The 17026-nt window shown below is 39.2% G+C and overlaps 3 protein-coding genes across 3 annotated transcripts in view; all 3 read right to left on the minus strand.

Annotated features, from left to right (window-relative positions):
* Nucleotides 1-17026, minus strand: part of frmpd1a (FERM and PDZ domain containing 1a) — a 434267-nt gene that overhangs the window by 334194 nt on the left and 83047 nt on the right. The window lies entirely within an intron of this gene.
* On the minus strand, nt 3683-6017 carry LOC146516245 (perforin-1-like). Its single transcript, XM_085164203.1, has 3 exons — nt 5892-6017; nt 5251-5786; nt 3683-5028 (listed from the first exon to the last, which is right to left on the minus strand). The coding sequence occupies exons 1-3, from the start codon at nt 5898-5900 to the stop codon at nt 3861-3863; spliced, it is 1713 nt and encodes a 570-aa protein (XP_085020329.1). The 5' UTR covers nt 5901-6017; the 3' UTR covers nt 3683-3860.
* LOC146516246 (perforin-1-like) lies at nt 12733-15921 on the minus strand. Its single transcript, XM_085161622.1, has 3 exons — nt 15742-15921; nt 14915-15441; nt 12733-14387 (listed from the first exon to the last, which is right to left on the minus strand). Exons 2-3 carry the CDS (start codon nt 15439-15441, stop codon nt 13253-13255), a joined length of 1662 nt encoding a protein of 553 aa, XP_085017748.1. The 5' UTR covers nt 15742-15921; the 3' UTR covers nt 12733-13252.

Consider the following 17026-nt stretch of genomic DNA (forward strand, 5'->3'; position numbering starts at 1 on the left):
CGACGTTCGAGAGGCTGTTGGTCATAAGGAGAACACCTTTCTGTTCCTTTTCCTGGGGAACACGGCGGTGACCCCAGAATACACAGATCATTGTTTGAAATCGGGGCAGAATAATCCCCTGATCTGTGCAACGACTGAAGGGTTGTCTAACCCCTGATGTTGAAGGAAACAAGAGCAGAGGATCACCCGACTGGAAGACACTGGTGCCTACAGCAATAAAATAAAGGTTAAAAGCTCCTCAGACAGAGGTTCTAGTCTGAGTACGTTTGAAGGGTATAAGGTAGCACCAAAATAAAGCTGTGGGAGAACTGGGGAGTGATGGGAGTATCATCTGTACCTACTGTTGTTGTTGTAATAAAAGTTTTTCTTGCATCTGAACTGCGCAAACACAGAGGTCATCTCACATATGGTTCACCCAACAGGGGGACAAAGGGCCTGAGGAGTAAGGAGAAATGAACCCGGCAACACTGGATTGCAGGGTGTAAGTGAGCTCTTTAAGTCTAAAGAGCTCATCAGGGGGAATTGTCGGATTATGATATTATTTTATGCCATGTTAGACCCCTAATTAAAGATTGTGAATTATTATGTCGTTTTAGTTTGCATTATGCTCCTGAATTAGAAGAAGGTGATAACTATTACATTTGGTAAACTGATTTGCATTATATTAGACTGTTGATTTATTGTGAATGAATGATATTGTTTTGTGATGCATTATACTGCTGAGTTATAAGAAAATATTGTTCACAGAAAGTCATCGTCTCATTTGTCTGATTAGAAGAGAACAGAGCATTCTGCCCCATCAGCAGGAGCAGATAAACAGGGAGCCAAGGTCGTAGCTTAGGCGCTGTGTGAGAGAAAGGATGTGAATGTTTAGGCTTTTATGATTAGGTGGGGGCCACTAGAGGCTATAAGAGTTTGATCAAGGCTCCACCATTTTGAGATCTGATGCTGTCTGTTGTATGGTGTCCATCTCCCACGCGTGTGTTCATTAAATCATCGTTTGACTTGACCCGGCCGGACCAGTGTGGTTATTTTGGTTTTCCTCCTGTATCCATTCCCAATATTTGAATCCGTAACAGTACACAAACAGCCTGTTTGCGATCACAGGGCGTAGTTCTATTTCTGAGAAAGTAATGTGATACTGTGTTCTTTAAATGTGTTGCACAATGTTAGAGGAAAAACTTCCTATCAATGTAACACGTTTGTACATAAGCTTACAGAATCCTAATCCTGTGTATATATATATATATATATATATATATTTTTTTTTTTTAAAAGATGGTGAGATCAATTAAGCTTTTGACATCCTTGAACGTCTGAGAGTTAAACTATTTCTACTCCACCTTTACTTTGACCTTTTTGTAAAAATTCTTCACAATAAAAAACAGAAATGAGTCAAAACTGATTCCTTCCATCAAGAAAACAAACAATAAAACCATCCATCTGCCCATCCATTTTCTTTTGTTTCTCTAGTTTGGACTTACAGGTATGCTGGAGCCTCAGGTGTCATAAAGCAGGTTTTCACACCTATAACAAATTTAAAATCACCAGTCGCTCAAGCGTGTGTGTCTTTGCTCTGGCTGAAGAAGCCAAAAAGCTCCAAAGATTTTATTAAATTACCAGTAACTTGACCAGCTATATTCCACTACTTCTGATGTGTTTATTTTTTTTGTTAATTTTTTTTGTTTGTTCGTTTTTTACAAATTAGTTATATAATATATGCATTTCTTTATTCATTTATTCATTTTCCTTCATCTTATTTTATTAGAAAAATTTGTGGATTGGAGGAATGTCTCTGTATTTAAATACATATGTGGACATAATAGTTGCAAAAACACTGTGTATGTTCAGATCATGACAGGTGGGGTTTGTACAGGGAAATATCTGGAATTTTGCACATGTGCGTTTAGAACAAAGGTTTCCTTTATTTGCATAAATGTGGATGTTTGGTTTGCATAAAGATGTTCGGCTTCTTCTGCTGCTGTCCATCCTGTGCTGTGGGGTTACTGCACACAGTTTCTGCTTCAGTGCTGTAAGTAGTTGCAGTTCACATATGTACCACAAAGCGGCGCTAGTTTCATGTAGAAATGATGGAAACACACATAACAGACTTCAAACTTTTCCATCGCTTTTTTTTTTTTTTTTTTAGATTTCCTGTATAATTTATAAACCTTCCATGTTTCTCTGTGCAGGAATAAATAATGTTATTAATATTTCAATGTGAAATCAATGATTGGTCAGGATCCTGCTGGCTGCATAACCGTCAGAACTATAAACATGCATTTTACCCTTCATTATGCAGTTAACACATTATAACGTGACTCTGTAATAGCAGGGTTACACTGTTTACCAGCTACCGTCTGTCTTTGTGCAGTGTGCCTTTTTCCTTCTGTCAAAACAGCCAGATGAAGTTTTTGAACTTGAGCTGTTTGACCCGAGGGAATTGATGCATCTATTCTCTATTTATAACGCAGACAGGAGGTGTGCCATCACACAGAGGCAAAGTGATTGGTGGATCCTCAGAGGACTCTTTGTGCTTCTGTAAATACGCAATACACATGGGGAACATAGTTGCATCTGCTCTGTGAAAACATGTATGCATGCAACCATCCACGCATTGATCTACCGAAATGAATTCTTTGGAGATTGCAGATGTGTTCATGCATGCCCTATATGCATACAAGAAGGCAACATAGTTGCATCTGCTCTGTGAAAACATGTATGCATGCAACCATCCACGCATTGATCTACCGAAATGAATTCTTTGGAGATTGCAGATGTGTTCATGCATGCCCTATATGCATACAAGAAGGCAAACAAATTCACATGTATGCTTTAATGCTTATACACTTTCACAATGAAAGAGTTACAGCTTGCTGCTGGCACTCCCACATTATTGAAGCATACGTACGTATTTTCAAGATGTTCTGCACAAAATGAGCTTTTTCTTCCTTAAAGGTTCAAAGAAGCTCAACAGATACACACATATCATCCTAATATAAGTTTCCCACGTGAAGCTTTAAACTTCACGTTAACAGATACTCACCGAGAGTGCCTGCCTCAGTTTTCTTTCATTTAAGAGTGAAAAGTGGCACATGTCAAATCACTACCCACAGATCTTTAATGCCTTAAAACTGGCTCATGGATAGCTTTTAGTCTGACATCTACTGACACAATAATTCAGATAGATAACAATCTGAATGGACAAACAATGCAAGAGATACATGCAAATGTTACGCAATGATGTTGTTTTACAGAGTAAAAGAATACTGGGTTTTGAAAGTGTCACAAATATGTTTGTCATTAATAAAATAATTTTTAAAAAAGTGATGCTGTGTAAAATCTAAATAAAAATAAAATGTTATCATCTGAAATCTCATGAACCTATATTTTGTTCATAATAAAACAGAAAACATAAACAAACATTTCAAGGGTATTTTGAATTTGATGGTAGCAACATATCACAAAAAGAGTTGAGACAGGGTCACGTTTACCCCTCTTTTTTAACATCGGCCTGTAAATGTCTGGGAGCTCAGGAGACCAGCTCAGAGTCTTTTGAACTTCTCATACAAAATTCTAGCTGCTCAACAGTCCTGGATCTTCTTTCTATTATTTATCTTTTAACAATGTTTTCAAGTCAATGAACATCACCACAAATGAAGCAAACGCACAGACACCGATGTTGTTTTTGTGACTGCTTTACTGGCACGTTTTATTTTGGAAAAATACATGAATGCAGTATTAATATATTTGCGATTACTATATGAGGCAGGAATGGTTCCACATGAGCAGTTAAGCAGAAATGAGAAGCAACAATATAAAAGTAATGTATGCATCACATAGTCTCCCTTTGTCCTACTTCAAGTTCTGACTAATTTGCCATGCTGCTCACCAGCTTCTCCAATAAGGATACCGTTTCTGGTATGAAAGACTTTGGCCAAAGAGGGACTCATGGGTGAGGGGATATACTCGTCACAGTAGTCACCACCTAGGCTCGGTGCACACTCTACTTTGCAGGAAAAGAATAATGTACCGTGATTAAGCATGCAGCTGTAATTAACCCAGCCTTTGCGTGGTTTAACCTGACACTGCCCAAGATGATCACTGTTCCAGTATCTATCCTCGTCGTATATATTTAACATCAATTTGTCTCTCATGTTAATTGTGATTGGTCCAAACTCAAATACCTCCGACCACCTGGGATTATCATCGTTTGGTATAATAGCAGTGCGCCCTATCTGGTAACCATATTTAAGCTCTACTGAACTATCTGTCTGAGTACACTGGTCTCCATATAGATTCTTTGCATAAAGATTGAACACCTTCAATGTTGCACGACCTTTCCCAGCAGGACAGCAGTTCGACTTGATATTTTTATTACCGTTGCAGACACAAGCGCAGGGATCTCTTCTGCTGGATCTGGATCCAATCTTACAGGTTTCGGAACATTTTTTCATCAATGCGTTTTTCTTAATGTACTTTTCCACCTCTAGCTTCAGTCCCGCAATGGCATAATGGCTGCTTGGCAGAATCATGTGCATGGGCTTTATATTGTATCGGACCACATCAGGTATGGATTTAAGAGAGTTGACCCAGTCCCTCATAACGGATGTTGATTGCCCTTGAAAGAGGATATCAGCTCCGTTAATGTGTCCACCAATGATGTCTGTGAATCGCTCACTAAATGTACTGCTGAAACTTTGCCCATGGTTCAACTTCCTTTTCATTGCCTCGCAATGTTTGTTCATGGTTTTAATGCTGGCAGAGCTCATGAAACTAACTGAGGCCTCCACTGTGAGACAGTCGTTGACATCTGTCGCTGACAGGCCATTCATGGCCGCCTGGCAGGTCTTGATGGAAGTGATGGCCTTCATTTCTCCTCCTAGATACACTTGTGTGATGTAATGTGTGCCATATGTCTCAACCAAATTCCGGTACAAATGCTTGGTTGCGGATGAATAATAAGGAAGGGCCTTCGCAACTGATTCAAAATCATGACTCAGTGGAGGATTTGCTTTTAGTCTGTAACTGTAAAGGACAGAAATAAAACAAAAAATTAAAAAATTAAAAAATGTAAGCAATAATATAATATAGGTAATAAAATTTTACCCATATGATAAAATACTGTGGATGAGTTTGTCTGTCTGCAAATAACATAACTACTGGAATAACATAGAAAGATTTGCATATATAGGACTATTTATTATTTGTAGTTTTTAGGAATTGAATTAATTCTGTTCACATACTCACCTGTAGAAGTTACACTTGACAGAATGGCGAAAGAAAGTGTAGCGATCTTGTTTTGACTTTTGCATGGCGAAGGTAGATTCTTTGGAGTGGGAGCCTCCAAAACCAACCCCAAGTCCAACGCTACCAGAAACAGGAATATCAAGGCCAACTTTCCAGTCATTGGACACAGATGATGTGGAATCATTAGCAAGCGTTTCAGCAGAATCATGGAGTGTACTGGAGACTGATAAACTGCACTTGGGGAGCATTCTCCAGTCCAGCACTGCAGCAGGGACCTTCTGTTTTACCTGATTCATGTAGCTGTTTCTGTACATTCTGCAAGTGCCATCTTGAAGTTTCCACGTTTCAGTGTCGATGACATAGGCGCCTTTTCTTTCCATTGTCACAATGTCAAAGCCTTCTCCAGCCAAGTTGTAACCAGGGACAAAGTGAGCCTTTTTACACTCCTCTGGTGTACCAATGAAGCTCACACTGGATGAAAGGCACAGAGGGCTCCATGCCCAGCAGAGGAGCAGGAGGTGCCACAGCCTTGCCATCTATATGAAGGAAATAAAGAACAATAGAAGGAAATATAATAAAAGACAATACAAGTTAAAATCTTGGGAAATTCAAAGCCAGAATGAAGGTTTTGGGTGTCTTACCATCAGCATTAACAGGAAGTTCTGTTTGATGCCTCAAAATGGACAGCTTAAGATATTAGTGTCCAGGAGGTGGAGTCTTGAAAGGGTATTTAAAACTAGGTTCCAACAAATTTCTCACAAGTTTTATATTGAATCTGTTTTGTTCACACATTTTTACACACCCCACACCCTCCATTAGGCGTTGACGATAATTAATTAAACTTCTGCTAAGAACTAGAAGAAGAAAGAAGGCGACTTGTTAAAGACAAATAAATAAATAGCCAGAGGGTCAAACAGAGACCAGAATGAGAGGTTGGAACATTATCACGCAATACCTGAAGTGTCAAGCGTAAAGTGTAAAGTGAATTATGATGATGTTGATGATTATGTTTTGTGTATTTGATTTTCATGTTTGACCTCCTCCTTTTAAGTTGCTGTCAATAGTTTTTGGTTATATATTCTTTAAAATATTTATTACATTTAACCTAAATGTTTTATAACATTAATTTTTTATATATATCTAGAAGGCAAGGCAAGTTTATTTGTATAGCACAATTCAACAACAAGGTGATTCAAAGTGCTTTACAGAGACATTAGAAACAAAAACAAATAAAAAGCATGATTTAAAATTGATTCAAACAAGCAAGCAAACAAACAAACAAACTAACTAACTAACTAACTAACTAACTAACTAACTAATTAACAAACAAACTAACAAAAAAACAAAACAGTATATAAAATGCAAAGACTCACTGAAATTCAATGGCTAACAGCACCACACTATAAAACTTATATTTTCTTGACAACACAGCATCATAACTCAGTAAAAAGCTTTGCTCTTGCAAACCATGAAAACAGAGTTTATTGCTGGCAAGCCCAGCTGCCAGAACTCTGTTGCAATTTGATACAATTTCTTATAATGTAATTTTGAAAGGATATTAATAGCTTACACACAGATGAGTGTTATCATTCCTTTTCTTACTGTAACTAATGTTTGATAAAAACACAGACACATTCAGGCACAAGGAAATTCCAACATGCCTACCAGGATACTGTCACGGACCCGGCTCTGGGGACTCGGGGTCCATGGGCAGTGGGGACTATGACTGTTGTTGTTGTTGTTGTTATTATTATTATTATTATTATTATTATTATTATTATTATTATTTGTGTGTTATCTGCACTGCCCCTGTGCACATCTGTATGTAGGCAGGTATGTGTGTGTGTTGCCTTTCTTCTGTGGCCAAGTTACAGGCACCTTCAGCCCTGGGGGCGTGGCCTGACTTGAGGGCTGGCCACACCCGAAGTCCTTGCCGCACACCTGCTCCTCATTTGGGCTCGTCGGGGGAGCTATTTAGATGAGCGATGGAGCTTCCACAGACGCTGCATTATTGCGTTTGACTACACGTCAGTCTTCAAGCACAGTCAAGTGTGAGTGTATGCCTGCTGGGATAAGTGTGTAGTGGCTGCCTCTATTGTTTTCCCCTCAGGAGGAGTGTGGGACGAGAAGGAGCAGTGAGCACGGGGAGTGCAGGGACACTGGGGTAGAGAGCACTACACGGGAGTCTGGGAAACTGGGGATTTATTGTTGTTTACTTCACCACCTTGTAAATAAACACTGTTGCACTGAAGAGTCCGGCGTTTGGGTCCTATTTCCCCATCTCCCCACGGTCTGCCAGTCAGACCGTGACAGATACGTACAAAGAATTTTGAAATATAAACCTGTTTGTCATGTTTATGAAGTACAATAGGAAAGCATATTTTTATATATCCCGGATAAAAGAAACATTGGTGTTTTGTGGGGTGCGTCAGCTAGCTCACAGTAGGCATTCAGATGGAGGTAGTTAGTGCCGTAATCATCTTAAATAAGTTTCTGTTAACGTATTGTAGTAATAGCCCTCGAATCAGAGACTCGGGCCCTTTGAACGGAGAGACACTCAGGACTTCTGTCCAGAGGTAACTGGGCTGAGCAGATGTTATTACAACATTGAATATTAAATAAACAGATGCAAGAGCAAGAATTCACACCAACACTTCACACCTCACCCTTACAAGTTCTTAAACACGCTGTTTATGTTCACAGAGCGCCGTTCAGTTGAAAATTAGTCCTTCATTTAGTTGACGCTTTGCAAATGTGTTGCACAGTTAAAGTCTTTTGCAAAGGTTTTCATCTGTGTTTTCTTGTTTATGCAAAAATGACAGTGTTCGATACTCATCAGACAGTGTGGACTTCACAGGAGTCCCACATCAGGAACACACTTGTTTATTTGTTTGTTTGTTTTTCCATGTGCAAAATTTCAAGACAGGAAACAATGCTTCTAGAGTGTGCATTAACGAGGGGCATGTAATTAAAAACAATGAAATAAAATCGCAGGTCAAATGATGCCAAGTTTCAAAAATGTTAAGCATGTCGTCCTGGGAAGTGGTGGAGCGTCACCAGGCAGAATGACTCCAGAACAGTTCAAACGTATTACACTTGAGTATTTTACTTTCAAGCCACTTCATACTTACTTAACAAAAAATGTAAGGAGGAAAAATACTCTTTACCGAGTTACATGTACGTGTCTATTTTCAGCTCTTCAACTTCTTGAAAATAAGATTAAGAAACTTATATAACTAGTGACTTAATAAGAATTATCTAAAAAGTAAAGGCTTTACAAACATTTTGTGAAAACTTCAATAATATTAGTATTATTAAAATATTTCTCTGCTGTAATAGACAAACTCATTGCTATAGGCTCTTGCATGCCGCAGGGTGATATGATGTGAAGAATATGTAAATGGAAATAACCAACTAAAAGGTTTTAACCTTTTAGATCCTGTATCCTGATGTTGGGAAATTTACAACTTTGCTTTTCTGAATCTTATATATTGTTTTGTTTTAAACAATGGGGACTAAATTTTGTTATGCTGTTAAAAAAAAACCTAGGATGTACTTGTTTTGTATTTTGTTTTGACTTTGGAGGTTTAAGGAGATTAAAGACTCCTATGAGTTTTGTTTTTGTTTTTCAAATATGAGTAAATGTAAAATAATTTGACCAAATTGTGTTTATTTACAGGTTGGCTTAGTTCATTAGTTCCAGTGAAAGAAACTCTTAATTCTCCAGCATACCAAGACATTTTGGACAAATTCATGATCCCAACTTTGTGGGAACAGTTTGGGGTTGGCCCTTTCCTGTTCCAACGTGATTGAGCACCAGTGGACGAAACAAGGTCCATAAAGACATGGATGATGGTTGGTTTGGAAGAAACTGACTGACCTGCAAAGAGTCCTGACCTCAACCCAACAGAACACCTTTGAGTGGAATTAGAGTGGAGACTGCAAGCCAGGCCTTCTGCAACATCAGTGTGTGACCTCACAAATGCACTTATTGAAGAATCAATCAATCAATTTATTTATAAGCACATTTAAAAACAACACAGGTTGACCAAAGTACATAGTAAACAAGTAAAAAGTAGATCAAACACACACAAAGAACAAAACAAAACTCAGTCACAATTAAAAGCTAGAGAGTAAAAATGTGGTTTTAAAAATGTCAAGGGGCAGACTGTTCCAAAGTTTGGGCGCAGCAATCGCAAAGGCCTGATCTCCTCTGTTTTTTAGCCTGCTTAGGGACAACTAGAAGCAACTTATCAGCTGACCTGAGAGTTCAATCGGGAGTATTTAGTTTAGAATGGTGAAAAATTCCCATAAACACATAAATTCCTCCTAAATCTCTCCAGAAAAGCTGAATCTGTTACAGGTGGAAAGGGTGACATCATATTAAACCCTATGGATTAAGAACAGGATGTCACCCAAGTTCATGTGTGTGTGAAGGCAGACGAGTGAATATATTTGTCAATGCAGTGTACGTAAAGGGAAAATCATCTTCTCATCTTGTTACTTTAATGAGTGTCCAGCAGGTGGCGGTGTTGATATAAATTTGCACTTTATGCTGATCTTATTTCTCAGTTATGGCACATGCATTACAAGCCTAGTGCAAAGAATTGACAGATATAACTTTTCCTGGCTTTTTAAGAAGAGTAACTTTGTTTTTAGTTAAATAAAGTTATTATTTTCTCAAATGTAAAATAAATATAAAATATATGTGAGTATTTGATCACAACCATATGTTAACTAAATGATATGACACATACTGTATATTTTATATATCTGTTTGTGCAAACTTTGCAAGACAAAGTGATGACTGCCAACTGCATCAACAACATTGGATTTTTCCTGCTGCCATGTGAGGGTAAAATATTCTGCTTCATTTTCTAAAAACATTAGTAAAATTACAGTTCATTTGAACTGCCACATTTTCTTTTATAATATGACCACAATGGGTCACCAAACACAAGTAATATGTGCAGACTTAATATATGAATCAATTTGACTGAAGCCATACAACTAATTGACACGAGTCATCTTAAGTTTCTTTTTTATATTATAAGGTTAAAAAACACACATAGCATATTAGATAGAGAGAATCACAGTGATCAGATGATTCCCTGTGAGTCAAACACTTGGCGATAGTAAGAAAGAAGAAATCCCTTTGTGACGGAGGTGTGACGGAGGTGTGGTTTGCGGGCTCGAGGGACCAAGAAGGCTGGCAGGGCAGCTGAAAACCAGTAATTGTGGTCTCTCTATTTCAGTTATGCCGAGACCTCGAAGAGTGGGAGAACAGGTGGAGAACACAGGGCAGTGGAACAAGAATTGTAAATAAACCACGTGACTTGCAATGCTAAGTGATGTTACAAATTTTAGTGCTGGCAACACTCGAGTCTTTACTGGTGTTTACATCCGTTTAACAGGAAGATCTGCTATGAATGGTGCAGAAGGCCAGGGAATAGAAAGCACAAACAACCAATGGAAAAGAAAGGAAAACACAAACTATGGCAAAGTTTAGATACAAGTTAATGGCGTGCAGTAGTGGCATGTAAACACAGCAGGACAAAAAGTGGTGAATGCAGAAGAATTTAATGCTAATAGATCAGTGGAAGTCCTCCAGCAGCCTGAGTCTATAGCAACATGACTAAGATATGTTTGAGGGTGAGCTGAATGACAAAGGATGGTTTGAACCCAAACTGGCAACTGGATCAACAAAATAGCGCTCTGGTTGTTTTTCTGGTTGTTTTTCTGGTTGTAAGGTGCTATTCACCCCTCCACCCCCTCTGGTGCTTTTCTCGCCTTTATCTCTGTAGCTATCTTGATTGTGGCTTGTCACATTTGCTGTGTGTCATTTTTCTTTTTTCCTCTTTTCTTTCTCTTAGCTTTTTCCTCACTCGAACACGTCCCTGACTCTTGTTCTGCTGGAGCTCTCCCCATGCTGAAATGGACGTATTCACTCTCCACTATCACCAAGTGCTGCTCATAGGCGTTTTCTCTATGATCTTGCAGGGACTTCATCTGTAAGTTGGCACTATGTAAATAAATAATAGTTTTAGTGAAATAAGTTTATACTTCTCAGCAGCGGCTGTATTTCCTGAGGAGGCTGAGGAAATTTGGTATGTCGGCCAAGATCCACTGCAGGTTCAAAGACCCCACACACCCCCAACACAGACTATTCACACTTCTGCCCTCGGGACGAAGGTTTAGAAGTGTGAAATCTAGAACATCTCGACTCAACAACTCCTTCTTCCCCACTGCTATCAGACTCTTGAACAGCTGACCTATTTTAAAAGTAATATATAATAGTAGTATAGTAATATATAATAATTTTTGCACATGAGGTCATCTTACATATCAAACCAGCTCTTTTTGCTCACAAATCTATTTAAAAGTTCGATTATTTTGTCTCTATTTATTTATTTATTTATTTATACTATTTGTATTTGATCTGTTCTAGTTGATTGTAGATATTGATCAGCATCTGTGTGTGGACAGCAGAGAAAAGAATTTCATTGCACAGAAATGCTTTTCTTTGTACACATAACAAGAAACACTTTGAATCTACTTCTTTCAACCTTTTATTTCCTGTTAAGACATTGCCCACCCTCTTGGATCCAAATGTGTTCTCTTTACTTCAGGTTAAATTTACTCTCTGACATCTCTGCATAATACGTACATTTGTTTAAATGTCATCTTGGTCAACATTGGTCAAAATATTAAGAATCTCTCCATTTGACATGTCGCCAAGTACTTGCAGAGATGTGACTTTCTGGAAGCCCAAAGAGCATAAGGCACCTTTCAGTCTGATGGCCGTACGCAGTGTTAATGCCCACTGCAAGGATATCATGGAAGTTTTGAGCAACTCTGTGGTGAACAAAGCAAAGGCCAAACCAACACCACTGGTTTCTCCTGGGTCGCAAACGTAGTCTAAGATCTTATAAACAACGAGGGGCGATCGTGGCTCAAGAGTTGGGAGTTCGCCTTGTAATCGTAAGGTTGCCGGTTTGAGCCCCGGCTTGGACAGTCTCGGTCGTTGTGTCCTTGGGCAAGACACTTCACCTGTTGCCTACTGGTGGTGGTCAGAGGGCCCGGTGGCGCCAGTGTCCGGCAGCCTCGCCTCTGTCAGTGCGCCCCAGGGTGGCTGTGGCTACATTGTAGCTGCCATCACCAGTGTGTGAATGAATGGGTGGATGACTGGATATGTAAAGCGCTTTGGGGTCCTTAGGGACTAGTAAAGCGCTGTATAAATACAGGCCATTTACCATCTTAATACAGTATGTTATTTATAAGTTATTTATATAATTCATGTGTACTTTAATAATTAGGAAGAGACAAAATCCCCTTGGGGTTAATTTCAGGGGTGCACAATAGAAGTTAGTGTTTCTCTCCATGCTGAAATTGACTTATTCACTCTTCATTGTCACCAAGTACTGCGCATAGAAGAGTGTTGGATTTTTGTCTAAACTCTTGCAGGGACTTTTCCTGCAAGTATTGTGTAAATAAATAGTAGTTAAGGGGAAATGAGCTCATACTTCAGCACACCCTCGTGGGTTTATTTCAGCTTTCCTTCAGATGTCATTAACGATACAATTGTTGCTGTTACAGTTGTCCAATTATTCATGTGTACTTCAATAATTAGGAAGAGTTGAATTTAGAGGTGCCCTGGTTCAAATACGTGACAGACTTTAACACATCAAAAGTTAAGATAAAAGCGTTTCACCAGATCCATAAAGTGACACATTCTGAATATTACAAAGTAGGACACATGTGTTGTCTTTGCAGATGCTTTATTGCGAGTATTTGGAAAAGCCAAGAAAAAAAAATTCCATACTATAAAGATTAGAAATTACAGATTGTAATTTGACCAATTCTACTTTCTCGAACGCACATAATTTCTTAATTTTGCAAGAAAAATGCTATACAGTACAAGCAAAAGATATTCAGCATAAAATCGGATTGTTATTTAGTCATCGAGTCATTTCACATCAACTGCTGCTCTTAGACTGACTGACTAGCCATACTTCTCCCCTGACGTTCCAAGAAGGACTCCGTTTCTGGAGTAGAAAACGTCAGCCAAAGAGGAGCTCATAGGAGAAGGGATGTACTCCTGACACGAGTACCCACCAAGATTTGGTGCACACTCCACTTCATAGGAAAAGTAGAAAGTCCCATGATTCAGCATGCAGCTGTCGCTCACCTTCCCTGCTCGCAGATCAAATGAACACTTGCCTAACAGATCACTGTTCCAGTAACTGTCCTCGTCATAAACAACAAATCTAAGTTTGTTTTTCATGTCAATGGTGATGGTTCCAAATTCAAATGTTTCTGGCCATCTAGGATTGTCATTATTACGTATGATAACAGTGCGCATTTTCTGATCACCATATGTTACCTCCACTGAACCATCTGTCTGAGTCCACGTGTCACCATACAGACCCTTTGCATAAAGTTTGAACACCTTTAATGTTGCAAGACCTTTCCGAGCAGGACAGCAATTTACCTTAATATTCTTGTTACTGTTGCAGACACAAGCACAGGGATCTCTAACATTCAATCTGTGCCCAATCTTACAGGTTCCTGAACATTGTTTCAACATTGCATTTTTCTGAATGTAGTCCTCTATTCCTCTCTTCAGTCCCTCCCTAGCTGGATGATTTTTTGGCAGTAAGGTGTGAAGGGGCTTTAAGCTGTACTTGACCACATCAGGTGTACTTTTCAGTGAGCTAAGCCAGCTGTTATAGACAGAAGGGTCTTTTGCTTGAAAAAGGATATCAGCTGTGTTACTACTTCCACCAATGACCTCTGTGTGTCGCTCACTAAATTCACCACTGAAACTTGGGATAGATAGCTGCTTCTTCTTTGAGTTACAGTGCTTTATCAGTGAGTTAATATTGTTGGGATGCTTGAAACCACTCAAAGCTTCAACTGACAAACAGTCACTAACATCACTATCTGTTAGTCCATTCATGGTTGCCTTGCAGGTCCTGACAGCAGTGATTGCTTTTATATCCCCTCCAAGAAACACTTGTGTGATGTAATGTGTTCCATAAGTGTCAATCACATTATTATATGCTTCCACAGTATGAACGGAATCCAAAGCGGACGTGAATTCATGACTCATCTGAAGATTTGTTGCCAGTCTGTAACTGTGGAACATAAAAAAACAGAAAAGTAATAAACACTCATCACATTGTGCTTAATTGGTGGTATTTTTCTTTAAGTAAACCTTTTGACTGCCAGAAAACACCAGAAAACATGTCAGAGAAAACCCCAACAATCAAAGAAACCCCTTTGAGCAAGCACTTTGGTGACCATGGGAAGGAAAAAACCCTTTTAACAGGATGTCTGTGAAGGTTCTCAGTCATCCAGGTCATCGTAGTCAAAGGAGCTTGCAAAGAAAAGTGTCCAAACTGTTAATTTAAGCATTTTCAGAATGTTTTTATGTGCAAAAAACCCCCATTTTTTTATGTGAAAGAGAAGGGAACGATTATTAAACAGTGGTTTACTATTCAGACTCACTTAATATTTGATTAGGCTGTATATGACCCATTAACTAAACTCAGTTTCACACGCGTGCTCTAAACTAAATATTTAAGAGAAAGACAAAAAAAAAAAAAATCTCAGTGAATCAAATAAATAAAATATGAAGGCAAATATTCATCCAAACACTTACCCATAGTATTGACAGTTGGCAAAATGGTGAAAGAAGGTGTAACGGTCTCGTTTTGACTTATTGATGCCAAAGGTAGATGCTTTGGCGCGGGAACCTCCTAATGCAACCCCAGGCTTTGTCGAAGAGAAATTAAGGTCAGCTTTCCAGTTGTTGAACACCGATGCTGTAGAATCATTGACAAGACTTTCAACCGAATCATAGACCGTGCTGGAGACTTTCAGATTGCATTGGGGGAGGGTTCTCCAGTCCACCACAGCAACAGGGACCTTCTGCTTCTCTCCATTCATGTATCTGTTCTGGTACATCTTACAAGTGCCATTTCCAAGCTTCCATGTTTCAGTGTCGATGACATAGGCGCCTTTTCTCTCCATCGTCACAATGTCAAAGCCTTCGCCGCCCAAATTGTAACCAGGGACAAAGGGAGCTTTTTCACACTCCTGTGGTGTACCAATGAAGCTCACACGGGAAGGAAGGCACAAGGGACTCCATGCCCAACACAGGAGCAGGACGTGCCAAAGCTTTGCCATCTGTATGAAAGAGTTAAACAATAAGAGAAGAAAAAAATGATGGAGATAAACAAAGATTAATCAGTACACTAAAGCAATGATTGTCAGACTTCACAGGTTCACATTCGCATTACAGAAGCCATGAAAGTGTCACAACCCTTATTATCAGTCATTGGCAGCGACAGGAGAAACAAGAAATAAGAGAGCATCGCAAATCAGCATTAATAACATCAAGGACAAATAAAGAATCAGAACAAGTGCACTAAAATGAGAATGTGCACAACTTAAAAAATAATACAAGGCAGGACTTAGCAGTCTTACCTTCAATGTTGACTCTGCTCTGATCGGCAGCTTCTGACCTGATCAGCAGCTTCTGACCTATTTTATAGTTTTAATGTAGGGGTGGAGACCTGATCGCTAATCTCCCAAATATTAACTTAAGAACATCCAAGATAACAATGTGTGAATTTTACTTCCTTCCTACCTCACACACAGACAGTATCATCTTCATATTTTAATGGATGCCCAGTGGATGGTGCTGTAGACATAAATTGGACTTTCTGCGGCTCTTGTTTCTCAATTATGGGATATCCATTGCAAGGCTGATTCGACGAATTGAAAATAATTTGATTAATTTTCTTAACTGTCTTCAGTTAAAGTACCAAAAAAGTATTTCTTTCTTAAAATGTTAAATATATACAATTAATAATGTGACTGCTCCATAAAACCATATTTGAAGGCTAAATACTTTGCAACACAAAGTGATGATTGCCAACTGCATAAACAAAATTAGATTTTTCCTGCTGGAAATTTAAAAAGAATAAAAAAAAACAAACAAACATACCAAATGGGGGAAAAATCCCACAAACTATGGCAAAGTTTAGATACAAGCTAATAACATGAAGTAGTCTCATATACACACATTATGAGCAAAAAGTGGTGATTGCAGAAGAAACTGATGCTAATAAATCAGTGGAAGTCCCCTTGAAGCACACGTCTATAGCAAGGAGGTGGAGACTGAGAGTGACTCGTGCCATCGTTCCCACCTGTCTGAAGGCCTCCGCCATCATTCCCATCCCCCAAAAGACTGGTATAGACAGCCTCAGTGACTACTCACCTATAGCCCTCATATCTGTAGTCATTAAGTGTTTCGAGCGGATAGTCTCTCAGCACATCAGACATTGTGTACCCCGCTCCCTTGACCACCACCAGTTTGCTTACAGAGCAAATTAGCCCACAGAGGATGCCATCACGGTCACCCTTCACTGGCACTGACCCATCTGGAGAACAGGAAGAGCAATGTGGCGATTCTCTTCGTGGACTACAGCTCAGCATTCAACACCATGATCTCAGACATCTTCGCCACCTTCAAATCCCTCCCTGACACCTGCCTCTGGATCAAAGATTTCCTCGTGGCCTCAATCAGTCCGATCCCGAACTGTGTTCTCAACCCCCTACTGCAGGGTTAGGCAACTCCAGGCCTCGAGGGCTGGTGTCCTGCAGGTTTTACATATCACCCTGGGTCAACACACCTTGATCAAATGATTAATTCATTATCAGACCTCTGGAAAACGTCAAGACATGTTGAGGAGGTAATTTAGTAATT

Source organism: Neolamprologus multifasciatus, chromosome 6, assembly GCF_963576455.1.
Source record: "Neolamprologus multifasciatus chromosome 6, fNeoMul1.2, whole genome shotgun sequence".
Lineage (NCBI taxonomy): Eukaryota > Metazoa > Chordata > Actinopteri > Cichliformes > Cichlidae > Neolamprologus > Neolamprologus multifasciatus.

Excerpts from the sequence above, each read along its gene's own strand:
- LOC146516245 (XM_085164203.1), bottom strand. Across the intron at positions 5,029-5,250 it reads GTCAAGTGTAACTTCTACAG|TTACAGACTAAAAGCAAATC; the intron begins GTGAGTATGTGA and ends TGTCCTTTACAG.
- LOC146516246 (XM_085161622.1), bottom strand. The coding sequence starts at position 15,441 with ATGGCAAAGCTTTGGCACGTCCTGCTCCTGTGTTGGGCATGGAGTCCC. Across the intron at positions 14,388-14,914 it reads GCCAACTGTCAATACTATGG|TTACAGACTGGCAACAAATC; the intron begins GTAAGTGTTTGG and ends TATGTTCCACAG.